Here is an 18941-nt window from a genome sequence, read left to right on the forward strand (position 1 = left end):
ATATTTAAGATCCAGGCATGGTGGGTGGCACATGCCTTTAAGCCCAACACTCAGGAGGCAGAGGCAGACAGACCTCTGTAAGTTCAAAGCCAGCCTGGTTTATATATGGAGTTCCAGGTCAGCCAGGGATACACAGTGAGATCCTGTTCAAAATTATATGTATGTTAAGAAACCAAAGACAGAATCATAATATAATAGAAGATAAAAATATAACATGAATTATATGTGTGTGTTTCTATACATCAAACGATCAAGTCTGAATATATAGATTTAAAATTTCTTCTTTATAGTTCCTCTAGTTTAAAACATTCTAATGTATTTAAATAACTCATCTAATAATGAATTAAATTTTTAATTCTAAAACATCTTTAAGAGACATATTTGAGAAGGACTTAAACCTTTAATTTTTTTTTTTTTGGTCAGAAACCTCTACAAAAGAGATCAAAATTAGGCAATGCTTGCCATTTAAGTAGGTAAATGTCTATTTAAATATTAAACTAAGCTTCTAAACATGAGATTATGTTATTAATTTCATAATTTCAAACTTACAGATTCAATAAGTTCTAGAGTCTCTGCAAATTCAGGGATGGTCTGTAGAGAAGACAGCACAGCATTTGCTTCTACAGCTAGAAACTTTGTGGGTGAGTTTTGCTGAGCAGAAACAGTCTGATTTTCATCCATGCTATAAAACTCGGCAGTGTGTTCCTCAAGGTTATTCAGTGTGTTAGACATGTTATCATCCATAAGGAAACTACCAGACCAGCTAGAAAAGCTTCCAGGTTGCTAAAAGTACAAAAGAAAGTTGAATATTATTAGTCATTCTCAATATAGGTATGAATTTAAATTTTAAATAAAAAATTTCAATACATGCTTCATATTATTTTAAATAAAAAGATATAGTACCCAGTATAGCCTTTCTTCAATATTACTTTGTTTTCACTAAATTTCATTCCTTGACTAGATTTTTTTTTCTAAGTAAATTTTAACTATAAAGCCACTGTCAATAAAACTAGCACTTATATGTAACAAAGAACTAAACTGTAGTCTATTTTCTTTTTAAACTTCATTCCACAATTCCACTCACAACCCTCACTCTATGAGAATACCAAACTTTAGTACTTTTAACTCGCTGATGAGTGATTTTTTTTTTTACTCTGGACAGCCTTTGTACATACTATTGTTCTCTTTATCTAGAACATTCCCTAATCCACCATTTACACAGTGTTGCCTTGACTTAAAAGACACTTTAAATATTAAGAGGTATGCCATGTGACTGATAGATAATACACTTTCATCTGCTAAAATATTGTCCTAATACATCTATCTTGCTAATATATATACAATATAATTATCCTGCATTTCAAGACTGAATTCAGGGCTGGAGAGATAGCTCAGTAGTTAAGAACAGTGGTTACTCTTTCAGAGGACCTGGATTCAATTCTCAGCACCCACATGGCAGCTCAAAAGCATGGTAACTCCAGTTCCAAGGGTTCCAAAACTTTCACACAGACATAAATGTGGGCAAAACACCAATGCGCAGAAAATAAAAAATACTTCTGTTCAAGACTGACCTCAAATAAGACTTCTTCCAAGAACATATTCTGACTGTGAATCTAATGTACATAATTTTCTTATGTTCTTTTAAAACTAAGTGATTTATTTCATCTTACTATATTCTATTCCTTATCTTTGTTCTCATTGCAGATTAAGTACTCTGATATCAGGCTTATACAAGTTTTCTTTCTTTCTTTAGAAACAACCCAGGCAATTTAATATGTTTACTAACCTAAGGCTTTTCATGACAATGAGACATGTCTGCTCCTAATACTATCAGTCTACTTCAAAAAAGGATGATGGGCATCAAAGAACCTCCATATGGAGTTTACTTTATGGCAAAAGCTGGCCATTTGGGCAAAGAAACTCCCCTTGCCTCAATTGCTGACAGTATACTGTCAAAACTGAACCAGCAGGACACAAAAAAAAGTGACTGCCAAACTTTGCCAATACACAGCACGACAGTTCTTCAAAATTCCTTGCTTCTCAAAAGTGTCTGTCAGATATACTAGGCTTGTAGGCCAAAGTTGGATGCCCCAATGCACACAAGAACTTTGGATGACTGTCCAGACAGACAGATGTCCCTGTTGTTAGACAACATGACACCTTTCTGGGGTTTTTGATGGCGCTAAGGACTAAATAATCAGACTTAAAGTTTTTCTTAGTTATGATAAAAAGGTAAATAAATTAGGTTTGAAACTTTAGACTCATAAAAATTAATAACAGACTATTTTCTCTAAATTTTCCAAATACAAAAGGACTGGATATTGTAACTAAAATTCTTACTTGATAACTGTTTTTGTTGTTTATCATTTTACTATGTTAACGTAAAAACCTTCCTTTTTCATTTAGATAAAAAGGGGAAATGCTGTGAAATAATCCTTCTGTATACTGTGAAAATGTGTTGCTTTCATTGTTAATATAAAGCTGATTGGCCAAGAGCTAGGCAGGATTTTCTGAGCAGAGAGAATGCTGGGAAAAAGGGCAGAGTCTGAGGAGTCTGGAGCCAGATGCAGAAGAAGCAATATGGGAAGTTCATAGATGAGCTAAACACTAGCCTCAGGGCAGCACATAGATTAATAGAAATGGGTTAATTTAAGTTGTAAGAGCTGGCTGGAAGAAACAAGCCTAAGTTATTGGTTGAGCATTTATATTTACTAATAAGTGTCTGGGCACTTATTTATTATTTGGGAGCAACTGCTGGAACACAGAGAAAACTCTGGTTCCACATCTATATCTCCATTTCCAGAGGATCTCACACTCACTTCTGACTTCTACAATTTACTCAGCTGAGCGGAGCATAATGGAATTCAGTAAAATAGTAGTCACTATAATCACACAAATGTTAAAAAAAAAAACCAAATGTGTATGAAGTCTTATGAAGTGTATGAAGTTTTAAAAAGAAGTCAGTAATTTTCTCTCTTTTAATATAAAATGTGAATTACTTTATCTAATATATTTTTCTTATTAAATGAGACAGGTATGCTGCATCCTGAGCTAAGGTACTGTTATTAGTTTAAAAATATTTATTCTTTGATAACATCATACATGTATATAATATATCTTGATCATTTCCACCCACTGTTCCCTTCTCAATCCCTCCACACCCTCCCTCCATGCCTCCAACATACTATTTTTTAAAAAACCAAAAATTAGGCCAGGGGGTGGTGGCACATGCCTTTAATCCCAACACTCGGGAAGCAGAGGTAGGTGGATCTCTGTGAGTTTGAGGCCAGCCTGGTCTACAGAACTCATTCCAGCACAGCTAGGGCTGTTACATAGAGAAACCCTGTCTGGAGTGGGGAAGGGGGAATTGGACTGGAGTGACAGCTCAGCAGTTAAGAGCACTGGCTGCTCTTCCAAAGGACCTGGGTTTGATTCTTAGCACCCACATGGCAGGTCAAAACCATTTGTAACTCCAGTTCTAGGGGATCTGATACCTTATTCTGGCCTCCTCAGGCCTTATGTATGTAGTACATAGATATACATACATGCAAAACACCCATAAACAAAAAAATAAAATAGAAAAATTAAAATTTTTAAATCTAAAAGTACTTGAAATTTTTCATAATTGTTTTGTTTAGCTTTAGTTTTGAAGCACTGGGGGAAAAGTCCAAGGCCTCAAGCATAGGACAAGTTCCTACCACTGTGCTACATCTCATTCCAAAAATTTTTAGAATGGCTTAAACATGACATAATCATCTACAAATAAGGACTCTCTATATATAACTATTTGTCTCTTCTTTAGCAAAACTAAAATTAACATTAAAATAAGCATACGTATAGTCTTCCTATTTACTGATAGTTTATAGTTTCAAAACAAAAACTGTCTTTCCTACAGTAAAACCTCACCTATGATAATTAACATGTTATTTTAATTCCCCCTTAAATAATGTAAAACAATATCATTTGTTTCATGACACTAATTGAACATGTCAATTTATTCTATCAGAGAGATGCTGAGTTCCAGGAAACTCCACGTTTGCCCTCTCATTCAGTCTGAAATCATGGAGAGGAAAAGCAACTTTATTCAGTGCTGAGACTGAACCCACGATCTGATGCATATCAGGCAAATGCTCTACCACTGAGCTGTATGCCCAGTTTAAGAAAACTCTTCTCAAAATATAAAAAATACTCCAGATATCACTTTAAATGTTCAAAATTCTCACCTAAGTATAAGTGTACATCTTTTTTCTCTAATCCATCTAGCATTGCCTGTTTAATTCTACTAGATCTTATCTTAATTTAATACTCCTGCTTATTCTGACGAACCAAATCAAAGATAACCATATCAACCTTTTCCTTATAAAAGAGTTAGAGAATATAAAATCTAAATGTTCCCTGCTGTGTTGTTTTGTTTTTTTTTTTTTTGAGACAGGTTTCTCTGTGTGTCTCTGACTGTCCTCTAGAACTCACTCTGTAGACCAATCTTGCCTCAATTCACTGAGATCTGCCTGTCTCTGCCTCCTGAGTGGTGGAATTAAACTATGTGCCACTGCCGCCCACCTTGTTATTATCACTTTTTCCAATGTATTGAATTCATATCCTAAATAGACTAAAACAGATTTTTTTTCAAAGAAAATAAAAGTAATTTTAGAGCTTTTAAATCTCTCTACCTATTGCATTTCTCATTTTATACACTTTTCACTTTAACCCATCATTACATGGAATGTCAAGTCTTTAAAAGCTTAATATAATACAGAAAAAAACATAAATCAAAGATTTTATTTTAAGTCTTTAACAACTATTATTTAAGAACCTTCTTTTTGCGTATCCTAATACAGAACACTGCAAAACAGGCTGGAAGAGATGTAAATCAAAATCAAGCAACCTCAAAATTGCAAATTAAAATGAGAAAAAAAGTGTTAATATTAAAATGTAAAGTCACCTATATTTTTGGTTGTGAGCCTAGCCTTTAACAGCTGGCTGGGCAGTGGTGGTACATGCCTTTAATCCCAGCACTTGGGATGCAGAGGCAGGTGGATCTCAGTGAGTTCAGGGCCAGCCTGGTCTACAAAAGTGAATTCCAGGTCAGCCAGGACTGTTACTCAGACTTTCCCAAAAAACAGTAAACAAACAAATAACTAAATAAATATGAAGTCACATTTAAAACACTCTACAACTAAGAAAAAGAATAAAAGAATTCATATGAAGGACTAATAATCAAATACAAGCATATAAATTCATTTCTTACAGATGGAAGCCTCTTTCTTCTAACTTCATTCTCAGCTGACATAAGAAGCAACTCAAGTTCCTTTATTTTTTTTTCCTTATCAGGATCTTCATCAACAAAGGGTTGCTAAAATAAGTTAAATAAAAGAGAAAAACAGGCACCATCACATTGCTTTAAAATAATGTTTTCCTTCTTATTTTCTTCGATGTAACCTATAATAAAGCTTAATGCTACTAAACCCAAATGCTACTAATGTTTTCATGTTACTAAATCAATGTATCACAATATCTCTGGAATCTTTTAGGTACTTGGCAAATATTTTCAACCTTGTAAAAAAATTGGGAAAACTTAAATGTACAAAAAAAAAGACATTGCATAAAAAAATAAAAAAAAAATAAAAAATAAAAAAAAAAATAAAAAAATAAAAAAGACATTATTTCAGACATGGTAGTACACACCTGTGATTCCTCAACTCTAGAAACAGAAAGAAAGGAGGGTTTCAGGTTTAAAGCTAACATGGGCTACATGGTAACACCCTATGTCTCCAGCAACACCTAAAACCGTGCATGGTGGCCAACACTAGAAAGGAGCAGATGTCCGAGCAACCCCCACCTATCGTAACACTTCTCCAAAGGACTGTCTTGATTTCAGTGGTGCCAGCGGCCTGAGTGTGACTCCAGTCTGGCAGCCTCACCTGGGCCATCCTGTCTGTTTAAGACATACGGTGCCCAGAGAAGACAACTCAGGGTACCAATGCCACTCAGGGTCGAATTACTCCTTCAGATCACCTCAGGTATCCTTTTTTTTTTTTTTTTGAGTGATGTACGGTGAAATATTTAAGAACAGAAAACTCTTGCTATCTGCCACATTTTATTCAGCCATAAAGAACAATGAAATCATGGTGCTCGCGGGAAAGTGAACAGAGCTAGAGATTAACATGTTAAGCAAACAAACTCAGAAGTGTGGCGAGTTTTCTCTCATATGAGCATCTAGGTATAAAAATGGATTTGGGTCAAATAAAAAGAGGAGGAGGATAATATCTGGGAAGAGAAGGAGTATGATTGAGGGGCGGAAGGGGAACATAGAGAATAAAGGTGTGTGTGTGTAAAAAAAAAAAAAGAAAGAAAGGAGCAGATGTGAGGACTTCAAATTCAAGGGCATTCTTGAGTACTTGTCAAGTTCAAGGCCAGTCTGGGCTATGTGACCAACAGCAAAAAACTAAACAAACTAAAAAGCATATTACATTAATTACATATCAAAAATGTACATTTGGAACATTTTAGATAATTACCTTGTAACATATTTATACCTTCAGCAGTTGTTTGAAAGATTTAAGCTACAAGACTGAACAAATTACCACACTGGTGCTGCTAATCACCTCATACTTTATGATTTTATATTTTTCAAGTCCATTTATACATTTTCCTTTAGTTTTATAATACTCAAAGTAAAAAACAAAGCAAAAAAATCCAACAATGTTCTTTATCCTAGTTTAATAGATAAGGAAATGAGGACTAAACTTCTATAACTATGTCAAAGCTTTCTTTTCTTTCTATTTCTCTCTCTCTCCCTCCCTCTCTCTCTCTCTCTCTCTCTCTCTCTCTCTCTCTCTCTCTCTCTCTCTCTCTCTCTCTCTCTCTCTCTTTTAGTGAGGGATGGGCACAGATCTGCACATATCACTAGGCTATTTTTGTTTTCATTTGTTTGATCTTTGTTGTTTTCACTTTTTGAGACAGGTTTTATTCTGTAGCCCTGACTGACCTGACACTTGCTACGTAGCTCTGCTTGTCTTGAGCTGTGACACTCTTCCTGCCTCATCTTAAAAACTGGGATTACCCTGATTGCTAAGGAGATTGAGCACGACCTTAAGTGTCTTTTGGCCATTTGAACTTCTTCTGTTGAGAATTCTCTGTTCAGTTCAGTGCCCCATTTTTTAAATGGGTTAATTAGCCTTTTAAAGTCTAGTTTCTTGAGTTCTCTATATATTTTGGAGATCAGACCTTTGTCTGTTGTGGGGTTGGTGAAGATCTTCTCCCAGTCAGTAGGTTGCCTTTGTGTCTTAGTGACAGTGTCCTTTGCTTTACAGAAGCTTCTCAGTTTTAGTAGGTCCCATTTATTCAATGTTGCCCTTAATGTCTGTGCTTCTGGGGTTATACCTAAGAAGCGATCACCTGTGCCCATCTGTTGTAGGGTATTTCCCACTTTCTCTTCTACACCTGTCAGAATGGCTAAAGTCAAAAACACCAAGGATAGCCTTTGCTGGAGAGGCTGTGGAGGAAGGGGTACACTCATCCATTGCTGGTGGGAATGCAATCTTGTGCAACCACTGTGGAAGTCAGTGTTTCGGTTTCTCAGGAAATTCGGGATCATCCTACCCCTCGACCCAGCAATACCACTCTTGGGAATTTACCCAAGAGATGCTCTATCATATGTCAAAAGCATTTGTTCAACTATGTTCATAGCAGTATTATTTGTAATAGCCAGAACCTGGAAACAACCTAGATGCCCTTCAATGGAAGAATGGATGAAGAAAGTATGGAATATATACACATTAGAGTACTACGCTGCGGTAAAAAACAATGACTTCTTGAATTTTGCATGCAAATGGATGGAAATAGAAAACACTATCCTGAGTGAGGTATCCCAGACCCAAAAAGATGAACATGGGATGTACTCACTCATAATTGGTTTCTAGCCATAAGTAGGGGTCACGGAGTCTACAATAGGCGAATCTAAAGAAGCTAGGTAAGAAGGTGAACCCAAGGAAAAACATATAGTTATCCTCTTGGATAAGGGAAGTAGACAAAATTGCTGGGGAGAAAAGTGGGATGTTGGGGGTGGGGTGGGATGGGGGTAAGGGGAGATGGGGAGAGAAAAGGTAGAAGGAAAGGAGGGGGGACTTGGGGAAACAGGAGGATCGGGATAAAGGAAGGTTGGATAGGGGAGCACGGAACCCCATTTCTTAGTTAAAGGACCCACTTTAGGATGGGCAGGAGACTTGACCCTAGAAGGGCTCCCAGGTGCCCAAGCTGAGGCCCCCAGTTAGTTCCTTGGGCAGCTGAGGATAGGGAACCTGAAATGACCCTATCCTAGAGCAATACTGACGAATATCATGCATATCATCCTAGAACTTTCATCTGGCGATGGATGGAGATAGAGACAGAGACCCACACTGGAACACTGGATAGAGCTCCCAAGGTCCCAAGGAGGAGCAGAAGGAGGGAGAACATGAGCAAAGAAGTCGGGACCACGAGGGGTGCACCCACCCACTGAGACAGTGGAGCTGATCTACTGGGAGCTCACCAAGGCCAGCTGGACTGTTACCAAAAAAAGCATGGGATAAAACTGGACTCTCTGAACATGACGAACAATGAGGGCTGATGAGACGCCAAGTACAATGGCACGCGGTTTTGATCCAACGCAATGTACTGGCTTGGTGGGAGCCTAGCCAGTTTGGATGTTCACCTTCCTAGATATGGACGGAGGGGGGAGGACCTAGGACTTACCACAGGGCAGGGAACCCTGACTGCTCTTTGGACTGGAGAGGGAGGGGGAGAAAAGTGGGGGGAAAGGGAGAGGGGTGGGAGGAGGGGGAGAAGAATGGGAGGAGGGGGAGGGAAATGGGAGGCTGGGAGGAGGTGGAAATTTGTTTTTTTTTTCTTTCTTTTCTTTATTCTCCTTTTATCAATAAAAAAAATTATATGAGAAAAAAAAAACTGGGATTACAGGGGTTGGAGAGATGGCTCAGCAGTTAAGAGCACTGCCTGCTCTTCCAAAGGTCCTGAGTTCAATTCCCAGCAACCACATGGTGGCTCACAACCATCTGTAATGAGATCTGGTGCCCTCTTCTGGCATGTAGACAGAATACTGACAATACTGTACACATAATAAATAAATAGATCTTTAAAAAAAAAACTGGGATTACAGGTAAGCAATGGATGATAACTGTCTTCCTTTGTATTTTTGCTATAAATAAAACTTACCTGAATAAAGGCAGATGTCTGAACATGCTCAACACAATTGCCATCAGGTGATACATACTGATAACCAGGGATCTAAAGAGTAAGCAAAGCACTGCTATTATAGGTTATACATTTTTTTAAAAATCTTATGCCAAGACAGCCTGTGATAAAATGTCAACATTAAGAAATACAACACTAAGCAGGGCAGCACATGTCTTTAATGCCAGCACTCAGGAGGCAGAGGCAGACAAACTTATGTAAAATCTCAGGGCTTGATGGTGAGATTCTGTCTCGAAACAAAAAACCCAAAAAAATAAACTAATAAAAATTTAGAAATTGGATATTGTCTAATAACTTTGAAAACTCAAAATAATAGTTTTTACTTACTTAATAATTATTTTGCCTATCCCTAGAATATACTGATAAAAAAAATCTATATTTTAGATTGTGTTTTTGTCTTTTGGTTTTGTGAGACAGGATTTTGTTATGCAGCCCAAACAGCTTGGAGTTAACTATGTACCTGAGGCTAGTCTCAAACTTCTGATCCTCCTGCCTCAGCCTCCCCAGAACTGAAATTACAGGTGTCTATCACCACACCTAGCTTCTAAGCCTAGTTGTATCAGTCAATCAGTTCATTACCAACATTACCTCCCTACTGAATATTTTTGAAAGTCAGCTTTTGAGGGTTGACTACATGTTCCTATTCCTATCACCACCTAATGTCAATCTCTAAATTAAAAAAAAATAAAACAAAATTGTATAATTGTATTAAGAATTCGGTGAGCACCAGTAAAATATATGAGATGTTTGTAAAAAAAAATCTGGCAATCAAATACAAATAAATATAATTGGTATATATTCTGTAAGGATCTACCTAAATCATTATCTAATGCAAAAATCATTGTTCTAACCTAGAACTTAACTTTGACAATACTCAATTAGAATCATGTATCACTCAACTTGGTAACTCCAATAAATAAGAAATTTATTTTTCTCAAACTTTCCAATGAAAATATGCCACAGTATTTTAAACCAATGTATTTTTCTTCATGTCACACTTCTCAAGAAAAATTAGAATTATCTTAATAGTTTAAATTTTAAATGTATAATGCTTTCTAAATTATTAAATAGGAAACAATTCTTAAAATACTAAAAAACTCCTTATCATTCCAACATATTTTGGTTGAGATTGTCAAACACTTCCTTAGCAACAACTAATTTATAAAATTATCTTTCTACAAGTCAAAAAACTTTGGTAATTTTTCTAAGACAGAAGCAAAACCTTATAGTTTATGCTATTGAAATCTAGGACTCTGAAGAAAATATGTTAAAAAAAAAACCAAAACATTAAAATCCTTAAGGTCAGGTTTTAGTATAATTTCCTATTTGTAAATGAAGATGTCACTACGTTAAGTGGTTCTTTTAAAAGTATGTCTAACAAAACTTAGTGATGCTCATAAAAAGTAAATGAAATAAAACCCGAGGCTCAGGAAGCAGACTTTTTAACACTATGCCCCGTTTTATCTTTCATTAGGTGCTACTTAGTCCTGACAGTCTTAATATTTTATGTGAACAGAACTAAGAATTGCTCATCATACACACATAAGACACAGACAGCCAGAAAAAGATAAAGCCAGTCTTAGGAAGACTCCTAAACAAATTTCTTACAGGTGGGTAAATGCATGCTATAAGGGACAAGACAGAGCTCATCAGTTTGAACTTGAGTAACCTCTAGAAAACCTGAAAGGCTGAAATCACCCAAGTAAAGAGCAAAGTAGAACAAGATTAAAGATCAACTATTCACTGTTCCCCAAAGGAATGTTTAAATGATGTCTTACTCCTCCTCCTTTAAACTCTGAGTCAGGCAATACCACAATTACACAGGAACTACAGACGATGTGAAAGCATATCTTTATGTCCACTGGACCATAACTACAAAGAATTAAAGAGTACTGCTATATGCTACATTTCTTAATGTGAAAATCACATGTAAAAGGAAATTTTAAATGAAATTTATACTGAAATATTTGTCAAACTTATGGCTTACTTTTTCAGTTGGAAATTTAAAAGTCTGTGTCACTGCCCAATACAAATTTTACTTGTCCTAAAATACCAAGAACCTTTCCCATATAGCAACTAAAGAAACTATTTTTAAATAATAAAGATATTAAAAGTATGTGCCTGAACAGGTATGTAAAACTGATTCTGGGTTTGCAAATGGTCCATAGTCGCACAAGGTTTGTGTTGAAGTTTTGATGACGATCGCTCTGATTTTATTCCATCCTGTAAGTAGCCCTCCTGCTCCACTTTTCTTCGCATAGTAGAATTCCAATGATTTTTGATAGAATTATCAGTCCTAAGAAATGAAAGTATATCATTATACTTTCTAGTATACACAAAATCCATAAAACACACTTTTACAACTGTTGAAATAAGTATTTAGAAGGTCCCTGCTGGCACAGAGCTTAAATTCTTACTGAAAGCATGGCAACAGGGAAGACAAAGAAATAAATAGGAAAATTATCATTGCAGTGTGGATAACTAAAATAGGGTGATAAGTGAGCAATGGGGTAATTTTGGTTAGAGGCACAGGAAAGACCTCTGTTGAGATGACAGTGAAGCTGAGATCTTTAAGTCGAGACTGGACTGGCAGTACAAGAACATAAAACATCTGGCACGAGGCCATCGGCCTGCAGCTTCAGCACTTGGGAGGCTGAGGTAGCAGGATGGGACCTCAAGACTAGCCTGGACAACACAGTAAAAACCTGCTCAAATAAAAACAGAAAAAAGAGCCTTCTGGGTAAAAGGCATACTAAGTACAAAAGCCTCACACCAGGAAAATGAAAAGGAAAAAACAAAACTAAACTAAGGGGTAAAGTGCTTGTCTGGCAGCCTGTCATAAATGAGGTCCTGGGTACAATCCTCAACTCCATTAATACAAATAAAAAAAGGAAAGAAAAATACAAATTACAGATTGCAAGTATTCTTTACCATTTCTTAGAATATTGTATTTATAGAACTTATGAATTTATGGCTCATCAGCTCTCTTTTTATAAAGGTGAGCCTAGTACTGCTTGTAGCGTGAATCCCACCCTGCATAGGACAGACACTGGAACCTATGCTGCTAAAGCCCCAAGGCAGGGCCTAAACAAAGAAAATGGTGCACAAAACACTGAATGTATTAGAAGTTCACAGACCAGGGTTAGGAATGATGAATGAAACAAAGACATTAATGTTCCTGTTCATATAATTCCAAAGTATACAAAGATTATGAAGGAATACATATGAAAGCATATTAGTTACTATGAAGTACTACACAGTGATTACAGCTATACAGCATGAGGACGTATAGGCTGAGTAAGATATGAGGCTGGTCTGCTGTACTTGCTGGCGACTTCCAGAAAGTATCTGAGCAGTAGAATGAAGAGTATATTAGCACTGCCTTTGAGAAAAATGCTCTACTTCAGTTACATGGGCTGAAGTACTATTTTCACAGCTCAAAGTATACCATAATTAAGAAGTGAATTTCCTTAACATACTTTCACAATAAGTTTCTTCAATCAGTGTGTTTGCAATCCCCAGTCTGGTGCACAGTACCTAATGTGAAATAAACCTCTAAGTTAGATTTCACTTCACCAACTCGTACAAAGGCTCTGCCTGACTGGCAATAATACAAAAATAGGACTTGTGGAGTAGATGTTGTTTACATAACTTAAAGGTCTGAACATTTTATTGCACAAACCAATCATATTCCTTACCACAGAATTTATTACAAAGAGTCCCAAATGAATGCTTATATTATACAGTCTAAATTTGAATTATAAATAAAGGAAAGGGGTACTTGCAAATATACTCAACAGTAAGGTAATAAAGAACATGCTGAGGCACAGAAAAAGAATGTACATTCGTCTATATAAGCACCTTCCAGGAAGTAATTTAGCAATTTCTGCCCAACGGTTTCCCAGCCGCTTATGTGCTTCATATATGATCCTGTCTTCTTCCTCTGTCCAAGATGATTTCTTCACTTCAGGATTCAAGTGATTATGCCATCTTTCTCTGCACTGCTTGCCTATTCTTCCTTTTAAATGTTTTGCAATTAAAGACCACCTTTTTGGTCCATATTTCTGGACTAACTCAATAACCTAAAATGCAAAAACAAAGGTTGAAAAACCATTACCACGAGAGAATTTCAAACTGTAACTCAAGCATGTCAAGGCTGGGACAGTCACAGAACATTTGCTGAGTGTGCACAAAGGCCTGGGTCTGATCTAAGCACCTCAGCAACAACAACAAAAAGGAAAAAACTCCAAATTAAGAATTCTATTTAACATAAATACATTAAATTTCAGCTATAAATAAAGTTCACAAAAAGTAAATTTATTACCAGCTAATCCTTCAGCATACAGCAAGATCAAAAATCAATTCCCAAAGAATCAAAAATTTCATAAGTTAAACCATTTTCTTACAAAATTAATTCAAAATAACTACAAAATTTTGAGATTTGTCTTTTCTATTCTTACATCTTAAAAAAAAAACAAGAGAAAATAAGCTTCAACTAAAAGTCATATAAGTCCACTAGGAAGCAGAAAAGATCTACAATTACTGGTTTTTCATTTCCTCCTTATCAAACTGAAAAAATAGAGTTTGCACATTTTCTCCTACATTTCAAATCTGTTTTTAATTTACCTAAAATTAAAATAACAGTTTATCTCCTCAGCCTGACCTACTTCACTGCTATTTTGATCCATTGTCAAATATCACATCATAATCATTCTATATTGATGGATAATTTAACACATATCTATATTTTCATGATATGTTTCTACTTGTCATATTTTGAAAATAAGGTTTAAAGATTAAACGTGCAGCTTTGGTTATTGTTTTTGTGGTTGTTTTCACGATATTAGGTATATTTAACAAGTGCTCTATCACTAAACTATATTCCCAGCCCTTTTCTTACTATTTTGAGACTGGGTCTCATTAAGTTGCCCAGGCAGGCCTTAAACTTGCAATGCCCTATCTAGACCTACTGAGTAACTAGAATTATAGCCAATGACACTAAGTCCAGCTATCCCACATTGTATTCTAGTTACTCATCTTTATTATTATTCGCATGTGTATGAGTGTAGGCATACACAAACCATGGTGACTGTGTAGAAGTTAGAGGACAACTTTCGGGAGGCAGCTCTCTCCTCCCACTCTGAATTCAGGGATTGAACAGAGGTTGTCAAGCTTGCACAGAAAACCACAAGTTTTTACCAGTTGAGCCGTCTCACCAGCCACAGATCACACATTTCAAAACTTATCCTTGGTCATTAGGAAAAATCAGCCAGTCCTGAGACTAATGAAGTAACTTTCTTTTTTGTTTGCCCTCACGGGTAATAACTCTAAGTACACTAGTAATAGGCAAGCTTTAAGGGGCTTGAATTAAAGAGCAATTCCTAGTGGAAGGCAGATGTTTCTATTTTAATCCTGGGTTCATTTACAGTCAAGAGAAAAAATTAAGAATGATTTCCTTACATATTAAGTTACTAAATGTGAAAAGAAAATTAAAATCCATTTTTAATGCTAATTAAATTTTGACAGGAAACTATGCCTTAAATCTTGCTAAATCAAACTTTTTTTTGAAAATGAAAATCCTTAAGATTTGTACATTTTATTAATGTCTGAGGAATATTTTTGGGCACATACTATTTATTTCTAGACCTATTCATAGTGACAGTATTTCTTTTTTGCTTCAGTTCAGTTGTTTTTTTTTTAGGTCACTTTTTTTTTAATTAATTTTACTGAGCTATACATTTTTCTCCACTCCCCTCCCTTCCTCCCCCTCCCCTTCTACCCTCTCTTATGACCTCCATGCTCCCAGTTTACTCAGGAGATGTTGTCTTTTCTCCTTCCTATGTAGATTCATGTATTTCTCTCTTAAGGGACCCTCTTTGTTGTATAGGTCGTCTGGGGTTGTGGACTGTAGGTTGGGCTAAACCAAACTTTAAATAAAGCATTATTCCTTTAATAAATAAAGCCCTCAAAAAAGTCTGTATTTATTACATGTGGTTTCACTCATTTTTGCCTGGGGGGGGGGGAGTAGGAGTTATATTTCAAGACATTCAACATTCAAGTCTTAGATACAGCACAGCCTCCAAAGAACAGTACCAAGTAACTTAAAGTATGAACTGGAAAGATAGTTCAGTTATTAAAATGCTTTCCTTGCAATCATGAAGATCTGAGTTCCATCCCCAGAAATACATTAAAAAAAAGTGGCATGCATTTGCAATCTCAGTAACAGGGTGGCAGAAAGGCAGATCCATGATGCTCACAGGTCCACCAACCTATTCCTACTTGTCAAGTTTAAGGCCAACGAGAGACCCTAATTCATAAAAAACACTGGATGACACTGTCTTGAGGAACACCACCACCCAAGGTAGTCCTTGGGCCTCTATATGTATGTACATACATAATCATACTTCATGTGTTATAATAAGTTAATAAGAAAATAAATCTAGCTGAGCAGTGGTAGTGCAGATTTTTAATGCCAGCACTCAGGAGGCAAAGCCTGGTCTACAGAGTGAGTTCCAGAACAGCCAGCTACACAGAGAAACCCTGTCTTAAAAAATAAACAAACAATAAGTAAAAATAAATCTTATAAATAATAAATATATTCTACATACACAGTGAACACCAAGAATATGAACATGGGCAAGTGAATGGCTCAATGGCACTTGTCATTAAGCCCAATGACCTGTGTTTACCCCTGAGACCCAAATGCTGGGTAGGAGAGAACTAGCTCCCACAAATTATTCTTTTACCTTCACATATGAACTGTGGCATGAGCATGCATGCACATACATGTGCCCAAACATACACAAAAATAAACACTTAAATTGTTTTTTCAGAACATGAACATGAACATGTTACCCTCTGATCTTCTTCTTTAGTCCAAGGACCCTTTATCAATTCTGGATTTAAAACCTTCTGCCATCGATGTTGGCATTGAAAATCAGAACGATTCTGAAAGAATTTGGACATTTTATTATTGAATAAATGTCTCCCAGGAAGCAAATTAGCCCAAATTTAAGTATACCCATATAAACAAAATATGAATCAATACTATATTCAATAACAAACTTTTACATATATTTATTTTATTTTATTATTTTATGTAATATTTATTTTACATGCCTAAAATCCCAATTCTGTATCTTTAATTAATCACAGGTTTAGATTGCAAATTAAAAATAATACATTTGAAATTAAAGTATGTACCTCTATACTATCCTTTATAACATAGTAAGACATACTCCATAAAAAGCTAATTCAGCTGTGCAGTGGTCTTTTTAGGCCCCTGGATGAATGCTGTACAGATTGAGTATCCTTTATCCAAAATTCTTGAGACTTGAACTATTTCAGATTTCAGGTTTTTTTAAATGTGAAACATTTACATATATAATGATATATCTTGGAGATAGGACAGAATTCTATAGATAAAACTTATTTATGCTTCATATCTACCTTATACACATAATCTAATAATTTTATACATGTTAGTACACCTGGCATTTTTACTGTGACATATGACATTAAGTCAAGTGTAAAACCTACTCTGGCTCTATGTCAGTACCCGAGAAAGCTGTGAATTTTGAAGCACTTCAGATTTCAGATATTTGGATTGAGGTATTCAATCTGTTCTAGAAAATTACTTTCTAAGCCATTAGCAAACAACTACAAACACACCACAAAAAAATTAACCAGATGTTTGAATACAAATACATTTCTGAAAAGAAGAATATGAAACTAATATCTTGAGTAAGACCTGCTATTACAGAAATACACCTCACATCTCACTTACTTGAAGGTGACTGGCGATCAGAGTCCAGTCATCAGTTCCATGTTGTTCAACCAGCTTCTTTAACTTGTCATCCTAGTAAGAGAGGCATAAAAATTAAATTTTTTCCCCACCCTGGCATGTAGAGGTATTCTCACTCTCTCAAGTCATGTCTGGTACTCATTTTGAGAAGAATTAAAGTCATTATCACACAAATTCCTCCATTTACTATACTGTTTCAGTAAATCTGAAAGAACCAGATGTTTTTGTCATTGGTTTGTTTTTTGGTTTGCGTTTTTTTGTTGTTGTTGTTGTTGTTTTTTGCTTTTGTTGTTGTTGTTTTGTTATTTGAGACACGCTTTCTCTCTGTGTTAACAGCTCTGGCTGTCCTGGAACTCGCTCTGTAGACCAGGCTGGCTTTGAACTCAGAGATCTCCTGCATCTTCCTCCCCTGAGATTAAAAGCTGTACCACCACTGCCTCACAATGTCATAAATTTATTTTTTAAAAAAAGAATGTATAAGTGAGTTGATAATTTGTTCTCACATTGTTTTTATTATAATGTTGTTCATAACTATAATAGTATTACTTGATAAATATGAGACTAGTAAATTTTGCCAGGTAACTACCTCATCTCTTGTCCATTTGACTCTGTTCCAGAGCTTTTTCAGTCCTTTTTGTTGAGGTACTTCATAATCATGATCAGCATACTGAAGGTCGTCATCCTCATCCTCACTACAAAAGAATATAATATGTAAGCTCAAAATTTTTATTTAAATTATTTAATTCAAGCTCTAAGTCTATATATGCAGGTGTGACTAAAGAAGCTACTCAGAATAAACAATATAGTCTCAAGATTAAACAAAGTTTAGAAAATTAAGTCCTAAAGGAAAAGATGGGAACAATAGAGGGTACTGGAATAAATGTAGCACGAAAGCAAGAGAATAACTATTTGAGGAAAAGAAGGAGAGCTTTGAGGATGGGTGAGCAAAGGCAAATCAGCAAGCTACAGGTTCAGTGAGAGACACTATCACAAAAAAATACATTGGAGTATATTGAGGAAAACACCCAAGATTGGGTTCTGGTCTCTATAGCACATGAACATGTGTGCATGTATACACACAGAGACATAAACACACATACAGAGAATAAAATTTAAAATAATAATTGAGGACATGAGATGACCCATGAAAACTGATATAGTGAAAAAATCAGAGCCTGGGTTGATATGGAGTGAAATAAGGAAAAGGGAATTTTCAAGAATGAACCCCTAAAGGAGGCAAGGCTCTATGATAATCTGAGTAGATGGTACTGAGTAGTTAGAGGGCTGAGAAGTAATGAGCATCTGAAAATGACACTCACTAGCATTTATTTAAAACTTTTCAAGTACCAAAGATTATAGCAGTCTATTAAATTTCCCTCTAAAAATTTCGCAACAGGGACTGCAGAGATCCTTTAGGGGTTAAGCATACTTGCAGATCCTACAAAGGGCCTGGATTTGGTTCCTGGAACCCACAACCACCTATTCTAGGGTACCCAACACCCTTTTCTGGTCTCCCCAGGCACCAAGAATACACAAAGTGCTTATGTGCACATACACACACACACACACACACACACACAGAGAGAGAGAGAGAGAGAGAGAGAGAGAGAGAGAGAGAGAGAGAGAGAGAGAGAGAGAGAGAGAGAAAAGCACTCATATATACACACACACAAAATACTTTTTTAAGAAACCTTGCTAAGCATGATGGTACATGTCTTTAATCTCAGCACTCTGGAGGCAGAAGCAGATGGAAGCCTCTGTTTGAGGCTGGCCTAGTCTAAATAGGGAGTTCCAGAGCAAGTGTAGCTACATAGTGAGATCCTGTCTAAAAAGAATTTAAATAAATCATCAAAAGAAAGCAAACTTCACAACTATAAGAGAGGAGTAT

The 18941-nt window shown here is 36.0% G+C and overlaps 1 protein-coding gene across 2 annotated transcripts in view; it reads right to left on the minus strand.

Moving 5' to 3' along the window:
* Mybl1 (MYB proto-oncogene like 1) overlaps nt 1-18941 on the minus strand; it is a 37621-nt gene that overhangs the window by 11344 nt on the left and 7336 nt on the right. For both annotated transcript variants that reach the window (XM_075971344.1, XM_075971345.1), the window contains exons 2-9: nt 17640-17745; nt 17036-17107; nt 16105-16197; nt 13111-13331; nt 11371-11545; nt 9211-9282; nt 5249-5353; nt 550-783 (exon numbers count right to left, since the gene is read on the minus strand). In XM_075971344.1, coding sequence (XP_075827459.1) covers nt 550-783; nt 5249-5353; nt 9211-9282; nt 11371-11545; nt 13111-13331; nt 16105-16197; nt 17036-17107; nt 17640-17745 — 1078 coding nt within the window. The remainder of the gene's footprint in view (nt 1-549; nt 784-5248; nt 5354-9210; nt 9283-11370; nt 11546-13110; nt 13332-16104; nt 16198-17035; nt 17108-17639; nt 17746-18941) is intronic.

The sequence above is a fragment of the Microtus pennsylvanicus genome, chromosome 5 (genome assembly GCF_037038515.1).
Source record: "Microtus pennsylvanicus isolate mMicPen1 chromosome 5, mMicPen1.hap1, whole genome shotgun sequence".
NCBI classification, from domain to species: domain Eukaryota; kingdom Metazoa; phylum Chordata; class Mammalia; order Rodentia; family Cricetidae; genus Microtus; species Microtus pennsylvanicus.